Here is a 15,863-nt window from a genome sequence, read left to right on the forward strand (position 1 = left end):
GTATTGCAAATCTATGTTGATGATATCATATTTGGATCAACCAATCAAGAATTTTGTGATGAGTTTGGAAAGATGATGGCTAATGAGTTTGAAATGTCCATGATCGGAGAGTTGAGTTTCTTTCTTGGTCTTCAAATCAAACAATTGAAGAATGGCACATTTATGAGTCAAGACAAGTACATCAAGGATATGATCAAGAAGGTTGGCATGATTGATAGCAAAGTCATTAGCACACCAATGGGAACCAATGGCAACTTGAATAGTGATGCAAGTGGAAATATGGTAGATCAAAAGTTGTATCGGTCTATGATTGGAAGCCTACTCTATGTGACCGCATCAAGGCCGGATGTCATGTTTAGTGTATGCATGTGTGCAAGATTTCAAGCCTCACCAAGAGAAAGTCATTTGAAGGCTACAAAGAGAATATTGAGGTACTTGAAGCATACACAAAATGTTGGTTTGTGGTATCCCAAAGGAGCAAAGTTTGAGCTAGTTGGTTACTCCGACTCGGATTATGCGGGATGCAAGGTTGAAAGAAAGAGCACATCGGGCACATGTCAATTATTGGGAAGATCACTTGTTTCATGGTCATCAAAGAAGCAAAATAGTGTTGCATTATCAACCGCCGAAGCCGAATACATATCCGCCGGTAGTTGTTGTGCACAAATACTTTGGATGAAGGCCACTTTGAGTGACTTTGGAATCAAGTTCAAGAAAGTGCCATTGCTATGTGACAATGAGAGTGTAATCAAGTTAACCAACAATCCGGTGCAACATGCAATAACAAAGCACATTGATGTCCGCCACCATTTCATAAGAGATCACCAACAAAAAGGGGACATTTGTATTGAGAGTGTAAGCACCGAAGATCAACTTGCCAATATATTCACCAAGCCATTGGATGAGAAAAGGTTTTGCAAGCTAAGGAATGAGTTGAACATATTGGATTTCTCAAATATGTGTTGATGCACCCCTCACTCGTATGACATGCCTCTCCTTCGAGCAATCCAAGGTAAAAGTTGATTGGCATGGCATACATCCTTGCTAAGGACATGTTTAGTGCATCTAGTCATATTTTCAATCTTATTAGGACCTTTCAAGTGGTTCTATTTTATTAGGCTCATTCATGAAAATCAAATAATTTTGATGTCCATATGGTATCACTATTGCTTCTATGCTTGACTTGATCTAGTAATGGCATATGACATGTTTATGGGCTTGTAAACCTAGTGTTTAATCTAGAAAATGAGCTATAAGTGTTTAACTCAACATGGTACAAGATAACCCTTATTTGGAGGTGTGAAGAAGCTTATCCTTGGATCAAACCGAGTTAAATATCTTTGGCATATATTCTAGTTTGAACCAAATTTGGAAAAATGATCCTCACCCCATTGATTGACATTGATAATCTCGACCCTACAAGTAACACTATCTATATTTAGAACCTTTGTGGTCATTGATGACAAAGGGGGAGAGAAACAAAGATAGTAGTAAAAATAGTGAAAAAGGGGGAGACATATCATAAAAGGAGAAAAACATAAAGATATCTTGATATATGACATAGGGGGAGAGATATGACAAAGGAAAGAGATCAACTAAAATTTTGAGCACACAAGTAGGGGGAGCAACCTCATGAACTTGTATGATGCATTTGAATGTGCATTTCATATGTTTGCTTGTATGGCACAAGTTCTAAAATTCAAAATATCCATGCTTGTGTGATATATGCTAGTTGTAAGATTGAATGATGAAATGAAATCACTAGATAACTTTCATTTCCAAGTAAGTCTTTACAAGTGGTATCTTTCTAAAGTATGTTTCCAAGTGGTATTAAGCTAACAATGGTGCTAAGGATGATATATTGGTGCACTCCGATTGGTATCACGCTTCAAAGGTCCATCTTTTATACCTTAGCATCATTTGGTAGACATTGACTCCTATTTTCCTATCTAAGCATATGTGCAAGCTTCAATCCAAACTCTTAGCACATATGTAGGGGGAGCAATTGCTACCATTTAGGGTTCATGAAACTTGTCCATATCCTTTTACACATGGTAAATATGCTTGGGCAAGCAACATCGATTCAATTGAATTTCAATTCATATCTTTGTATAAGGGTTGTCATCAATTACCAAAAAGGGGGAGATTGAAAGCTCTAGTTTGGTTTTGGTAAATTGATGAAACCCTAAGTGCTAACCTAGTTTATCAAGTGATCATGAGATAGGTGGCACACTTCAAGTGGAGAAGCCAATGAAGATCACAACATGACAATGGTGATGACATGGCGATGATCAAGGGCTTAAACTTGAAAAGAAGAAAGAGAAAAACAAAATGCTCAAGGCAAAGGTATAATCCATAGGAGCTATTTTGTTTTGGTGATCAAGACACTTAGAGAGTGTGATCACATTTAGGTTTGATAGCCGTACTATTAAGAGGGGTGAAACTCGTATCGGAATGCGGTTATCAAAGTGCCACTAGATGCTCTAACTCATTGCATATGCATTTAGGATCTAGTGGAGTGCTAACATCCTTGAAAACATTTGTGAAAATATGCTAACACATGTGCACAAGGTGATACACTTGATGGTTAGCACACTTGAGCAAGGGTGAAGAGAACGGAGGAGATGCCAGCGTCGGTAAAGTGACCGAACGCTGGATCCAAATGCACCGGACGCTAACTGCATGCGTCCGATCGCGCTAACTTGGCAGTAAAGTGGCTAGGGTTTACCACCGAACGCTTGGCTGTGTTCGGTCGAGGTGGACTGGACGCATCCAGTCGAGGAAAACCGGTTTTAGACCCTTACTGTACTCGACCGGACGCTGAGGCTCCAGCGTCCGGTCAGTTTTGCCGGAGCGTCCGGTCAGCTTCATAGCCGTTGAAATCTGACGAACAGCGTTTGAAGCCAGGGTCATGTGGCGTCCATCAGTGGACCGGACGCTGAGTCCAGGGTTCGGTCAGTTGGACCGGTGCGTCCGGTCAGAGCGCAGTGTGCCCAGTGAAGGGGTACAACGGCTCTATTTCATAGGGGCTTCTATTTAAGCCCCATGGCCGGCTATGGCTCATATCTTTGGCCATTTTCTTTGACATAGCAACCTTGTGAGCCTAGCCAAAGTCCTCCCACTCATCTCCATTGATTTATCATCATAGTGAGATTGGGAGTGATCCAAGTGCATTGCTTGAGTGATTGCATCTAGAGGCACTTGGTGTTCGTGTTTCGCTGCGGATTTCGCTTGTTACTCTTGGTGGTTGCCGCCACCTAGACGGCTTGGAGCAGCAAGGATCATTGAGCGGAGGGTGGTGATTGTCTTCGGCTCCGATCATGGTGATTGTGAGGGGTCTTGACCTTTCCCCGGCGGAGTGCCAAAAGGTACTCTAGTGAATTGCTCATGGCTTGTGTGATCCTCATCTTGTGTTGGTTGTGCGGCACCCTATTGAGGGTTTGGCGCGTGAACCTCCAAGTGAGTGAATCGCCACAACGAGGAGTAGCTTGCCGGCAAGCAAGTGAACCTTGGTAAAAATCATTGTGTTCATCCTTTGATTCTAAGGTGATTGGTCTTCATTGTTCATCCTTGTGATTAATTGGTTCACTCCTCGACACGGCGGTATAACTATCTTGATCACTCTCTTTACTTTACCGCAAACTAGTTGACAAGCTCTTTAGTGTAGCTAGTTGTGAGAGCTTGGTTGGTTGGTTGGTGTGGCTCTTTAGTTAGCCTTTGAGAGCACACTAACATAGGGTAGTGTCATAGCTATTGTGTGAATAGACACTATCTAAACTAGAATTGTGGTAACCATTTTGTCTAACCATTTTGTTAAGTGTTGTTGTAGAAATTTTTATTAGGCTATTCACCCCCCCTCTAGCCATTAGGACCTTTCACCGGTCCGGCCGTATAGACCTCGCGGCGCGCGACCTTCTGGCGGCGTTTGGAGTCGTAGGCTGCTGATCCTCCAAAGATCATGAGGGCGCCGTTCAGTGTTGGGAAGGCATCGTCCTTCTCCTCGGCGTCGTCTATGCTGGTGGCAGGTTCCTTCCCCTGTTCCCCTTTGTTGAGGCCCCCAGACAAGTATTTGCGCATGAGGCCGCAATCCTTGTATAAATGCTTGGCCGAGAAAGCATGGTTTGGGCATGGCCCATCGAGCATTTTCTCAAAGTGGTTCGGAGTGCCCTCCGCGGGCTTCCGGCCACCTTTGCGGTCGGCAGCGGCCACGAGCGAGTTGTCGCGCCGTTGCTTCTTATTCTTTCTTTTGGCAGGACGGTTGGAGGCGCCTTCACCGGCGTCCTCGTCCCGCCTCGCCTTGCCGTCGGGGCGGTCGAAGATGGCTCCGACCGCCTCCTCTCCTGAGGCATGGCTGGTAGCGATGTCCAGGAGTTCCTTGGTGGTTCGCGGGCCCCTGCGCCCCAGCTTGTGGACCAGGGATTCGCATGTTGTCCTGGATATGAAGGCTCCTATCATGTCGGCGTCGGCGACGTTAGGGAGCTCGTTACACTACCGAGAGAAGCACCGGATGTACCCACGGAGGGTTTCATCGGCCTTCCGACGGCAGTTCTTGAGGTCCCATGGGTTTCCAGGGCGTTTGTACGTGCCCTGGAAGTTCCCCACAAAGATCTCCATGAGATCCACCCAACTTTGAATGGCGTTGGACGGTAGGTGCTCCAACCACGCTCGTGCCGAATCGGCCATGAATAGCGGGAGATTGCGAATAATGAAATCGTCATCACTCGCACCACCGGCTTGACAGGCAAGCCGATAGTCTTCGAGCCAAAGCCTGGGGTTCGTTTCTCCAGAATATTTAGGGATATTGGTGGGCGGTCGGTACCTCAGTGGGAAAGCAGCGTTGAGGATGTGTCGGCCGAAGGCCTGAGGGCCTGGCAGGCCGGGGCTTAGGCTCCGGTCCTCGCCGCTGTCGTAGTGTCCGCCGCGTCGAGGATGATAGCCGCGACGGGGTCCTTCCCTTCCGTCGCCGTGGGTGCGCCTGCGGGCGTCGATGGTGCTGCGCACGTCACGGTTGTGGCCGAGACGTTGATGTACCGGAACAGCGGAGTGCCGCCTGCCGCCTGGCGGTGTCTGGTGAACGGACGCGTCCTTGGCGGGGCGTACCGAAGGCGTGCGCTGGCTCGCGTCAGGCTCACGTCGCCGAGACAATGAGCTTTCCGCCTGCCGCGCCGCCACGCGCTCGAGCAACGTGCGAATCTCTTGGTGGGCCCGACAATCCTCGGACGTCGCGGCCTCTGGGAGGCCGTGAAGCAAGGTCGTCGCGGCGGTGATGTTTTGGCTCACCCAAGCGAAGTGAGGGAGTGCCATCGTCGGTGAGGATCATCTGGTGCACATCACGGGCCGCGACGCGTGCGTGCCCACCGTCTCCGCGACGCTTGATTTCCTCATCGATCTTCCGGTACTCCCGGACAAGCTATTGTCCAACGTCATCGATCTCCAGCTTTCGCGCTCTTAGCTGCTCCATCCTTACGTGGGATGGAGCCACCGCCTCCCCCTCGGTCCTGGCGTCGGGGTTGCCTATTGGGGTTGCCTCCTCTCTGGAGACGCTTTGGACGTGCCCCTCGGGGGTTTGCGTCATGAAGCATTTCCAGGAAGGGTGATGGCTTCCCCTGCTGGAGTCAGAGTTGGAGGACGACTCTGGTTCCTCCGTGAGGAGCCCGTGGAGTGTCTCCGGATCGTGTTCAATTGCCCCCACAAACTTGATGTCCGTAGGAGGCTGAACCATGCGTAGTGCCAGAAGGTGGCCAGCGGTTGCCGTAGCATTGCGGAGGCCGAACAGAAACGCCGTCGAGGCGCGCCGTGTGGAGCGTTCCGGAGAGAGAGTGATGTGACGCGAGGCCTCTCTAGACGACTGGGGTCCAAGGGAGACACCGGGCTAGCCCTCAAGCCTCCGGTAGCTAAAGTTGATGGGAGGGAGAGACTGGACGGCCACGTGGGCCAGTACCAGCTCTCCTCCTAGTGTGACGATGAAATCTAGGTCACCGAAACGCATGTGTGCGCCCAGGACCCAGCTGATCACGTGGTTAGCCATCCGAGGCCTGATTAGGACGCGCAAAGGCCCCTACCTGGTGCGCCAACTGTCGGTGTTTCGAATAAGCACCGGCGAGTGAATTTATAGTTATGCGCGTTAGGCCCGGATGGTGCGCTAATGGACACAAGATTTATACTGGTTCGGGCTAAATGTCCCTACGTCCAGTCTATTGCTGCTCGTGTTACTAGCACCAAAAATGGTTCATAGTAGAGGGTACAAACGGTCGAGAGAGGGACTGGTCCTAGGTTTCTGATGAAAGGGTCGAAAGGATGTCAAGAGCCTGATAGCAGCTTGACTGTGTGTGATGTGTGTTGTCTGTCAAAAGTCGGTCCCTTTAGTGGGGAACCCTGCCCTCCCTTTGACCAAGGGGGGAGCAGGGGTTACAGATGGGAGAAAGAAGAAAATACCAAGGGTATAGAAGGTCCTTCGAAGGAGTCCGGTCTTCCTTTTTTCCCGCGCCTGCCCTATATAACATGGCAGACCATGTCAGAAGCGGTGTGCTTGTTGATCTTCGTAGGCCATGCCCTAGCCTATATTAGCAAGTGGGCGCGTCCTGTCCCGCCCCTGCGGGTGGCTTGTCGGACAGGGTTGTCGATTTCCAACCCCATGGGGAGTGGATGGCGCGGTGACTGCCCGTTTGCCGTCGTAGAGGATGAGAGTGCTTCCTTGGAGCGTAGTGGCTGTCGTATATCCGTGTCGGGTTCTTCGCCCAGAGGCTGAGGGCGGCGTCTACAATACTGTAGGGTGGAGAGCATGCGCCCGCAACACTGTTTTAGGCTCTGCCATGCCTGGAAGGGTCTAAGCGCTCGTCCTATCACATCCTGATGGTACTTCCCTGCCGGAGCGCAGGGCATGGCCCTTGATGCCGTGGTTGACCCGAACGTCTTGTCTTACCCTGTGCTTATCATCATGACGGAGCAGGGTGCAGTTGTCAGGCGAAGCGGAGCCAGCTCTTGGAAATCGGGCGAGGCGAGTTCCGTCCTCGGCCGTCGGATGGGGTGGAGCCTGGCCTTTATCCATTGGGCGAGGCCGAGCCCTGCCCTCGGGGGTCGGGCGAAGCGGAGTCTAGCCCTTAGGGATTGAGCGAGACAGAGTCTAGCCCTCGGGGGTCGAGCGAGGCGGGGTCTAGCCCTCAGCCATCGGGGCTCAGCCCTCGGTCGAGGCGGAGCCGTCCCCCAGCCGTCGGGGGAGGCGGAGCTGGCTGACGGGCATCGGGCGAGGCGGAACCAAAACTCCCGTCGTTCAGGCAAGAAGCGCAACGGTGCTCTTGTCCGTTCGGGAATTTTTAACGTTCGATGGTTATTGGTTCCACCCCCTGGAGTACCCCGGTGTTAGGTCCCCGACAAGGGGCTTCTGCGGGATGGCAGTGACGACGACGGTGGCGACAGGCTAGGGTCCAACATCTTTGGCTCAACGTATGTGCTAGGGGCACCTCGGGCGAAAGCCTTGGCGACGGCGACGCCTATGGGCGCGATTTCCTTGTTGGGGGCGTCGTGTTCTCATGCCCCTAGCCATGTCTTCCACAGGTGGAAACACGGTCCATTCCTGGACAAGTGATGGCGGCTCAATCGACGTCGTACCCTTCCTGAAGGCGTCACTGTGGAAATTCGTCTCGACCGTGATATCTCCTTCAGTGGATGTCCTCCGCCTCTCGGCGCCCGGTTGACGTGAGACGGCGAGTTCTGCATCGTGAAGTCAGAGCTGCTGCATCAGGGGATGTAGCTCGACAACGATGACGTGGGTCGAACCCTCCTCCGACGGCTGGGTTTCAGCTTTAGAAGCTCGGCAATCGTCACGGGCGGGGCATGGGATCAAGGCAGGAAGTCGGAGCTGCTCTTCGCTTCATTGAGCTCGGCAACGATGACCTGTTGCAGCCTCCTGCTTCAGACCCGTTGGTTCGACATCTTAGGATGGGTCCGTCGGTGTTTTGCCATGGAAAGTCAGAGCTGATGGCTGCTTTGCAACCATGCTCAGCAACGATGACTCGTGGTAGTGTGTACTCTACCGTGATGCGTGGGTGGGCTAACCGTTCGTGATGTTTGGCGCTACGCTTGGTTACCTTTGCTTGTATATAAACTCCATTCGTCTTAACTGAAAGGCAGAGCTCCTGCCATTGTTTCAAAAAAAGGAAAGAAAATGACTACTATGTTCTAACACCTAGCATAGAAAAACAAATGTTTAGGATGTGCGCAAAATTGGTCAGCCATAGGAACTGATGAGCAGTTCAGTGAGTCTGACCCCGGCAAAATTCAGTTCAGTCAACAACTCTCCTTTGAACAGACATGCAAATTGGCAGTAGTCTCCCCCCCAATCCTACAGAGCAAAAGCATCGACTCAGTGAATCTATTTGAACTTCTGACTTGTAAATATTTGAGTTAATCTCTGAATATTTGACACAATGAAAGTCATATCAATCTTTCCGGTTGTTGCACATGGATCATAGACAAAAGAAATTATTAAGGAATTTGAACTCACCTGCAGCCTTGATTTGACAAAGAGTTTGAGTGCTGGTTCAGAATGGTTTTGGATTTTTCGCATAAACTTTGTGCCACTTTGGATTAAGATGGTGGACCATTAAAAACTGAGACCACAGTATATATGTCACACGATTGAGAATCAGAGTAGAATAAATTTGTGTTATAAAAAAGAAGGCCGATTTTAACTGCATTCACAAAAATAAAAAGAAAGACCTTGCCACGGTTGAGAGTGCAGGATCCACTCAACCTCTTCTTTCTCTAGTTGGAAGAGGAAGTCCAGGACAGATAGAACATTTTGCAGTTAGACAGAGAGGCTACTGTATTTGCAAAAACATCTAAACTCTCATATTCATTCTGTAGCATAGCAAAGTCATGAATTTAAAATCCATCTGACCAATAATTGAATTACACCAGACAGATCAGTAGAAGTACCCATTACTTGTATTATACAACAAGCATCTCCAACAGATGATTCCAGGACTAATCTGCAGATATCAGGAAGAACACATCTTCCTGACGACGATTCCAGGTTATTCAGAGTTTCAGACTGAACTCTGCGGCCCGGAGTATATTTTGGTCCTAACTGAACGAACATGGTCAAAATTCTAGACTGGGGGTGTTGTATGGAGGAAGGGTTGGGTCAAAGCCACACCATCGCAGGATGATGGTGGCACCCAGCACACAAGTGAGCGGTCGTCGGCTTCGCTGTTAGGAGGGAGAGGACGATCGCCTAGCAAAAGGAGGATTTGTGGTGAGGAAAAGCGGAAAGATTGGCGACACCTGTGCAGAAGTGGCCATGGAGGTGTTGACCTGCGCCGCATGCCTCGACCTGGACATGGGCTGCCGCGCTCCTGGACGCCAGCCACCGCGCTCCTTGAGAACCACTGTACAAGCTGAGTCTCGCTGAGAAGATTCATGGGCTAATTTATAATAGGAAAAAAAGGAAAAAGAGAGAAACCTGAATCCAACAGATCATAGAGAACCAAGTCGATTTCGTTCTCGTAGAGAGGATTATTGGAGAAGGAAGAAAAAATCCTAGAAAAAAGGGAAATAAAACAACCTGAATCGAACACATCATGGAGAAGCAAGTCAATTCCGTCCGGACACCAGGAGACCGAGACGGATGTGCCTCGCGTGCAAGGTCCGGCATGCAGCGACGCCACTGCGGCGGAGGATGGAGCAGGGCCTTGGACGGCCGACGGCCGCCGGGAGGCCGAGACGGATGGGCACGGCGGGGGAGGGCACGGGGCTGTGGACGGCGAGCGCCGGACGCGCCGGCAGGAGCGGCGGTGGCAGCTCTACTCGCTGGAGCGGCGCCGGCGGCGGCTCTGCACGTGGGGAGGAACGGCGGCGACGCTGGCGAGCGAGCGCAACATGTGCTCGTGCGAGAAGCCGAGCGGACCGTGCGGAGAGAGGAGAGCGAGGTGTGTGGCCGAGTGTAGAAGGCGAGTGGGCCAGACGGAGTGAGTGGGCTGGACAGTTGGGCCAAATTGGAATAGGCGGACCGGGACGGTTGGACCAAATTGAATGGGCTGAACGAAAAAAAAGACAGGAAATTTTGCCTTTTTATTATTATATATATTAGGGATAGATAAGTTGGCTATCACTTAACTAAACTTCCAAAATGGTGTTAAATCACCACATTGCTACTACGTATGCACATGGGTCAATTCCTCCCAAGCTCACCTACCAACTGTGGAGAAGAGGAACCACTAAAAAAACTGTGGAGAAGAGGAAAAAAGAGAGAAGATGAAAAGAAAATTGTTTGATCTAATAATGCAAGTCGGTCTCACATGTGTAGGGTTGAAGCTGCGGACTAGAGAGGGGTGAATAGTTCTTTCTAAAAATTAACCGCGTCGGCTAACCAAAATAAATATAGAAAAAAAACTATCGGTCTAACAAAGACTACACCCCTCTAAGTTCTCAAGCATCTTACAAAGATCCTAATTAAGCAACTAAGGTGCCGGGCTAGTTAGAGCTCACCCAATCAATTCTAATAGCAAGGTCACACCAACCTATGCAACTAGTATTTCAAGCAACGGGGGAGCTTCTACACATGCTAGTAAGCAAAAGCACAAAGCCACCTAAGCTCATTAGCAATGCTCAATAACAAGGCAACTAATGTCGAATTAGAGAGGGTAAATTACTTAGCTACACAAACCAAGCAATGCAACTAACAAGGCTACTCAAGCCAAATTAGTTGCGCAAGGGAGCTACTTCGGTCCCGTTCGCTGGTCTGAAACTTGGCTGAAACTGACTGAAAAATACTGTTTCGGCTGAATTGTTGTGAGAGAAAAATATTGTTCCGGCTAAAAAAAAGAAGTCGAACAAACCAAATATGGGGTAAGCCGAACAGGGCCTTCTATGCTACACAAGCAAGGTAACTAGCAAGCTACACAAGCTAACTAATTACAAGAGCAACTACTTAAGCACAATGTAAATGAAAGTAAATACAAGCATTTGTAACGAGGTTGTAAACCAACGGGAAGACAAGGATAACACGGTGATTTTTATCCTGAGGTTCATGTGCTTGCCATCATGCTTGTCGGGTACCATAAAACGGGGTACCCCGAGCGCATACCAAAAGATTCACTTAAACGCCATAAAAAACAAAGCCAAAGGATAAGCCATTTGTTAAACCCCAGCCTCGCCCGAACCCACCAGCTCTCCGCCTCTCTCCTGGCCTCGTACGTGAGGCCTCGGCGGCCTGCCAAATCTCCGCCTCGCGCGAGGCCTCGCGCTGGGGCCTCGACAGGGAACCGATTCTCCATCTCGCCCGAGGCCCCGCGCATAAAGCCTCGGATGAGATGTCGATTCTCCATCTCGCTCGAAGCCGGCTCGGCAACGACCCATCGCTTCCGCCTCGGCCAGTATCCCCGACAGCGCGTCGTGTTCCATTAATGCACCAACCACTCCCGCAATATCAGCTGGACGACGGCTCGACACTGCGGAGCGGTCGACAAGACGGGAAGTCACGTCTACGCCATACCGTCCTGGACCGGGCACGGTGGGGATTACCGGCCACTGTGCTCTGGTGCTGTGCCCACGATCAGCGCCTGCACTACACTGTACCATCTAACCCCCGCCCCAGAGACAACGCGGCTTGGGGGATCAAGTCTGGGACACCATAGCCTCGGAATCAGCGTATGTCACCAACTACTCCCTCCAAGCCTCGGCAATCCACTTCAGGGTCTCGGCAATTCTGGGATTCACGTCTGCCGAGCCTCCCACGATGGCCCGGTCTCGGTACTAACTGAGCCTCGGCTTCCCGCGCAGTCAACACACGATGACCAACACGCCGACTTCCACGCCCGCTTCGAGATAGCACTAGAGCTTCCATGATGCACAGGATCGGATGTGACCGGCGCGTCGCCCCAGTACCTCAAGGACGGACCACACCGTCGGCCACTCCGCCACAGGAACAGGCTACAGGGCTCGGACATGCCGCCTCCGTCCACATGACGCCATGTAACTAGCAAATGTATTACCCTTGTCCCCCCTCCAACTATAAAAGGGGGGACCAGGGCCATTTCGAGGGGGGACACGGGCGATTAGACCAAGACTCGCGCAAACACACTCACTCAATTCACGCACACTCTCCCACGGCCTGAGAGCAACATCTCAAGTAGCCTGCACCGCTCCACGCCGAGACCTAGGACTAGCTCACTCTCTCACCCAGCTTGTAACCCCCTACTACAAGCACTTCAGTGCAAGGAATACAAGATCGATCTCTCAGACTGGACGTAGGGCACCGATTGCCTGAACCAGTATAAACCTTGTGTCTCTTTGCATCACCATCCGGGATTGGGTACATGCAGTACAAATTTACTAGTTGGTTGAGGACCCCCGGTCCGAAACACTGATAGTTGGCGCGCCAGGTAGGGGACTCTGCGTGTTAGCTTCGTCATCCCAACAAGTTCTAGATGGCAGACCCCGTACGACCACTGCGTCTCAGCACGATGGTCTGGTTTGGGTGCCTAGAGTTCATGTCTCTAGGGCATGAGTACGACATGGTACTCCTCACACCCTGAGCCCCACCTGCCAATGACGACGTCACGCACCCATAGCCCAGGCGCAGGCGGCGCCCGGGTGGCCGCTCTCGTCGCGCCTAGCGCGACGTGAGTGGGGCCACGCCGACACCACGTGAACCCAGGACGACACGCCGCGCTCCACCGGTATCCTGTGCCCAGCTGTTGGCACAAGGTCCCTGGTTGGGGACCTATCTGACCTGAGCCTGGACAAGGGAGAGACGCCGGTGGCATGCGGCAATGCCCCATCACCGAGCTCTGCTCCGCCACATCCTGAGGCGCCGGCTCTGACAAAGCAGAATCCGGCGATGGCACCATCTCCGTACCCCTTCGGGTTGAGAAATGTCGCCGCCTCCTATGCTTATGCCTACACTTCCATTCACGCGGAGCCCTTAGGACACCACCAACGCTTCACCCTCGACTTCGGTACTGTGACTTCAACTCACTCCCACGCTGACTCCTCGGAGGAGGATGAGGCGTGGGCAAGAGCGGATTTCTCCAGACTTCGCGACCCTAAAGCCATGCGTCGCTTCCTAGCCACGAGTGACTATTGCTTTGGCTACTCTGACTCTGATGACAAAGGTACTTACGATCCCACTCGTAAGTGCTTCCACGTTGGACTTGGGATGCCAAGCACGGGCGATGAGGACGAGGGGGCAGGCAACCATACTCCGCTTCATCAGGGTACAGGCGATGCCACGCCCTCACGCATTGTCCGACCGGTAGCACGGAACGAGAACCTTGCCCTCGAACAACTTCGACGCCCGGACCTAGAGCAGCTCCGTGAGCTTCAGGCCAAGGTCGAGCAAGATTGACTCCTTCTGCAACAGCTCCAAAGCACTCTCGAGCAGGAGCAGCAGGGCCGCGGTGATGGCGGAGGAGCCTGGCAGCGGGCTCATGACGTGCACCACCGCATCAACGACGATGAAGGGGATGATCGTCCCCCAATCTTCAATCGCGCTAGCCAGAATGTCGTGGCCGCAGCGATGCTAGTGCGCGCGATGCCCGAGCCCTCTACCACGGAAGGGCGACGGGTTCGCGACGAGATCCGGGATCTCCTCGAGACCACCGCGGTGCAGCAGGCCGAGAGTTCCGCCTCCCGACGGCGTGGAGCCGTCTCGGACCTCCCCTCGGCACCGCATTGGTAGGATAGGAAGGCCTCGGTTTGTCCCGAGCCCGCTCGGGTGTCGACAATCAATAGGGTCCCCTTGGTCCACGACTGCCTCGACAACCAACGTGAGGCGCAGGGCGACCACGAGGTGGTCGACCGACGACGACGCCACGATAGTGAGGGGCCCGCCCGAGGCTACCATCCGCATTGGGGCGACTGCTACGATAGTGAGGAGGACCGTAGTCCCTCTCCCGAACCGCTCGGCCCCCAAGTCTTTAGCAGGGCCATCCACAGCGCTCAGTTTCCAGCCCGGTTTCGCCAACCAGCCAACCTCACAAAGTATAGCGGTGAGACCAACCCTGAGCTCTGGCTTGCCGATTATCACCTGGCTTATCAGCTAGGCGGCGCGGACAATGACCTGCTCATCATCCGCAACCCTCCCTTGCTCTTGTCAGACTCAGCGCGAGCCTGGCTCGAACACCTTCCTCCCTCATAGATCCACGACTGGCGCGACTTGGTTAGGGTCTTTGTCGGGAACTTCCAGGGCACATACATGTGCCCTAGAAACTCCTGGGACCTTAAGAGCTATCACCAGAAACCGGACGAGTCTCTCCGAGACTTCATCCGGTGCTTCTCCAAACAGTGCACCGAGTTGCCCAGCATCGGCGACTCGGAAATCGTCCAGGCTTTCCTCTCCGACACCACCTGCCGAGACTTGGTCCAAGAGTTAGGCTGGAATGTGCCGCGATCAGCTGCCACGCTCCTCGATATTGCCACCAACTTTGCCTCGGGCGAAGAGGCTGTTGGAGCCATCTTCCCCGACAACGATGCCAAGGGGAAGCAGAGGGACGAGGCCATCGAGGCCTCGGCTCCCCGCCTCCCCAGGAAAAAGAAAAAGGGTCGCCAGGGGAATAGGAGACGCTCGAGGCTGATCTAGTCACGGCCACGGAGCGCAAGAATCCACGAGGCCCCAGTGGCCCCGGGCTCTTTGATGACATGCTAAAGAAGCCCTACCCTTATCACTAGGGCCCAGTGAGGCACGCCCTCGAGGATTGCACCATGCTCCGGCATTATTACGCCAAGCTCGGGCTCCCCGACGATGATACCAAGAAGAAGGGCGCCGGCGACCAGGACGATGACAAGGACGAAGGGTTTCCCGAGGTGCACAACGCCTTCATGATCTTTGGCGGACCCTCGGCGTGCCTTACGGCGTGCCAGTGAAAGAGGGAACGCCGAGAGGTCTTCTCAGTTAAGGTAGCCACTCCCTGATACCTCGATTGGTCTCGGGAAGCAATCACCTTTGATCGGGATGACCACCCCAACCATGTCCCGAATCTCGGGCAGTACCCACTTGTTGTTGACCCGATCATCGGCAACACCTGACTCACCAAGGTGTTGATGGACGGAGGCAGCGGCCTCAACATCCTCTACGCCAACACCCTGGAGCTCCTGGAGATCGACTGGTCATGGCTCTGAGGTGACGCCGCACCTTTCCATGGCATCGTGCCGGGGAAGCGCACGCGACCCCTCGGGCGCATCGACCTTCCCGTTTGCTTCGGCACCCCCTCCAACTACCGCAAGGAGGTCCTTACCTTCGAGGTGGTTGGGTTCAAAGGAACCTACCATGCCGTCCTAGGGCGGCCGTGTTACGCCAAGTTCATGGCGGTCCCCAACTACACCTACCTCAAGCTCAAGATGCCAGGTCCCAACGGCATCATCACGATTGGGTCGACGTACGAACATGCATACGACTGCGACGTCGAGTGCATCGAGTACGCTGAGGCTCTCGTGGAGGCCGAGAGCCTCATCGTCGACCTTGACCGACTCGGCAGTCACCTGCCTGAGCCCAAGCGTCGAGCCGGGACTTTCAAGCCCATGGAGGCCGTCAAACTCGTCCTAGTCGACCCTGCGTGCCCCAACGACCGGGCGCTGAGGATCAGCGCCACTCTCGACATCAAATAGGAAGCCATGCTCGTCGACTTTCTCCGTGCTAATGCCAATATGTTTGCGTGGAGTCCCTCGGACATGCCGGGCATACCGAGGGAGGTCGCCGAGCACGCCTTGGACATCCGAGCCGGCTCTAGGCCGGTGAAGCAGCGCCTACGCCAATTCGACGAGGAAAAGCGCATGACCATTGGTGAGGAGTTGCAGAAGCTCTTGGCATCCGGATTCATCAAGGAGGTATCCCATCCAGAGTGGTTAGCTAACCCTGTGTTGGT

General features: G+C 52.7%; 1 protein-coding gene across 1 annotated transcript; it reads left to right on the forward strand.

The window, feature by feature from the left end:
* The first annotated feature begins 15,303 nt into the window (after positions 1–15,303).
* Positions 15,304–15,606, forward strand: LOC136523686 (uncharacterized). The gene has a single exon (XM_066517287.1). The coding sequence runs from the start codon at positions 15,304–15,306 to the stop codon at positions 15,604–15,606; it is 303 nt and encodes a 100-aa protein (XP_066373384.1).
* The last annotated feature ends 257 nt before the right edge of the window (positions 15,607–15,863 follow it).

The sequence above is a fragment of the Miscanthus floridulus genome, chromosome 18 (assembly GCF_019320115.1).
Source record: "Miscanthus floridulus cultivar M001 chromosome 18, ASM1932011v1, whole genome shotgun sequence".
In the NCBI taxonomy this organism is placed as follows: domain Eukaryota; kingdom Viridiplantae; phylum Streptophyta; class Magnoliopsida; order Poales; family Poaceae; genus Miscanthus; species Miscanthus floridulus.

Coding starts and splice junctions, on each gene's coding strand:
- LOC136523686 (XM_066517287.1), top strand. CDS start 15,304: ATGGCGGTCCCCAACTACACCTACCTCAAGCTCAAGATGCCAGGTCCC.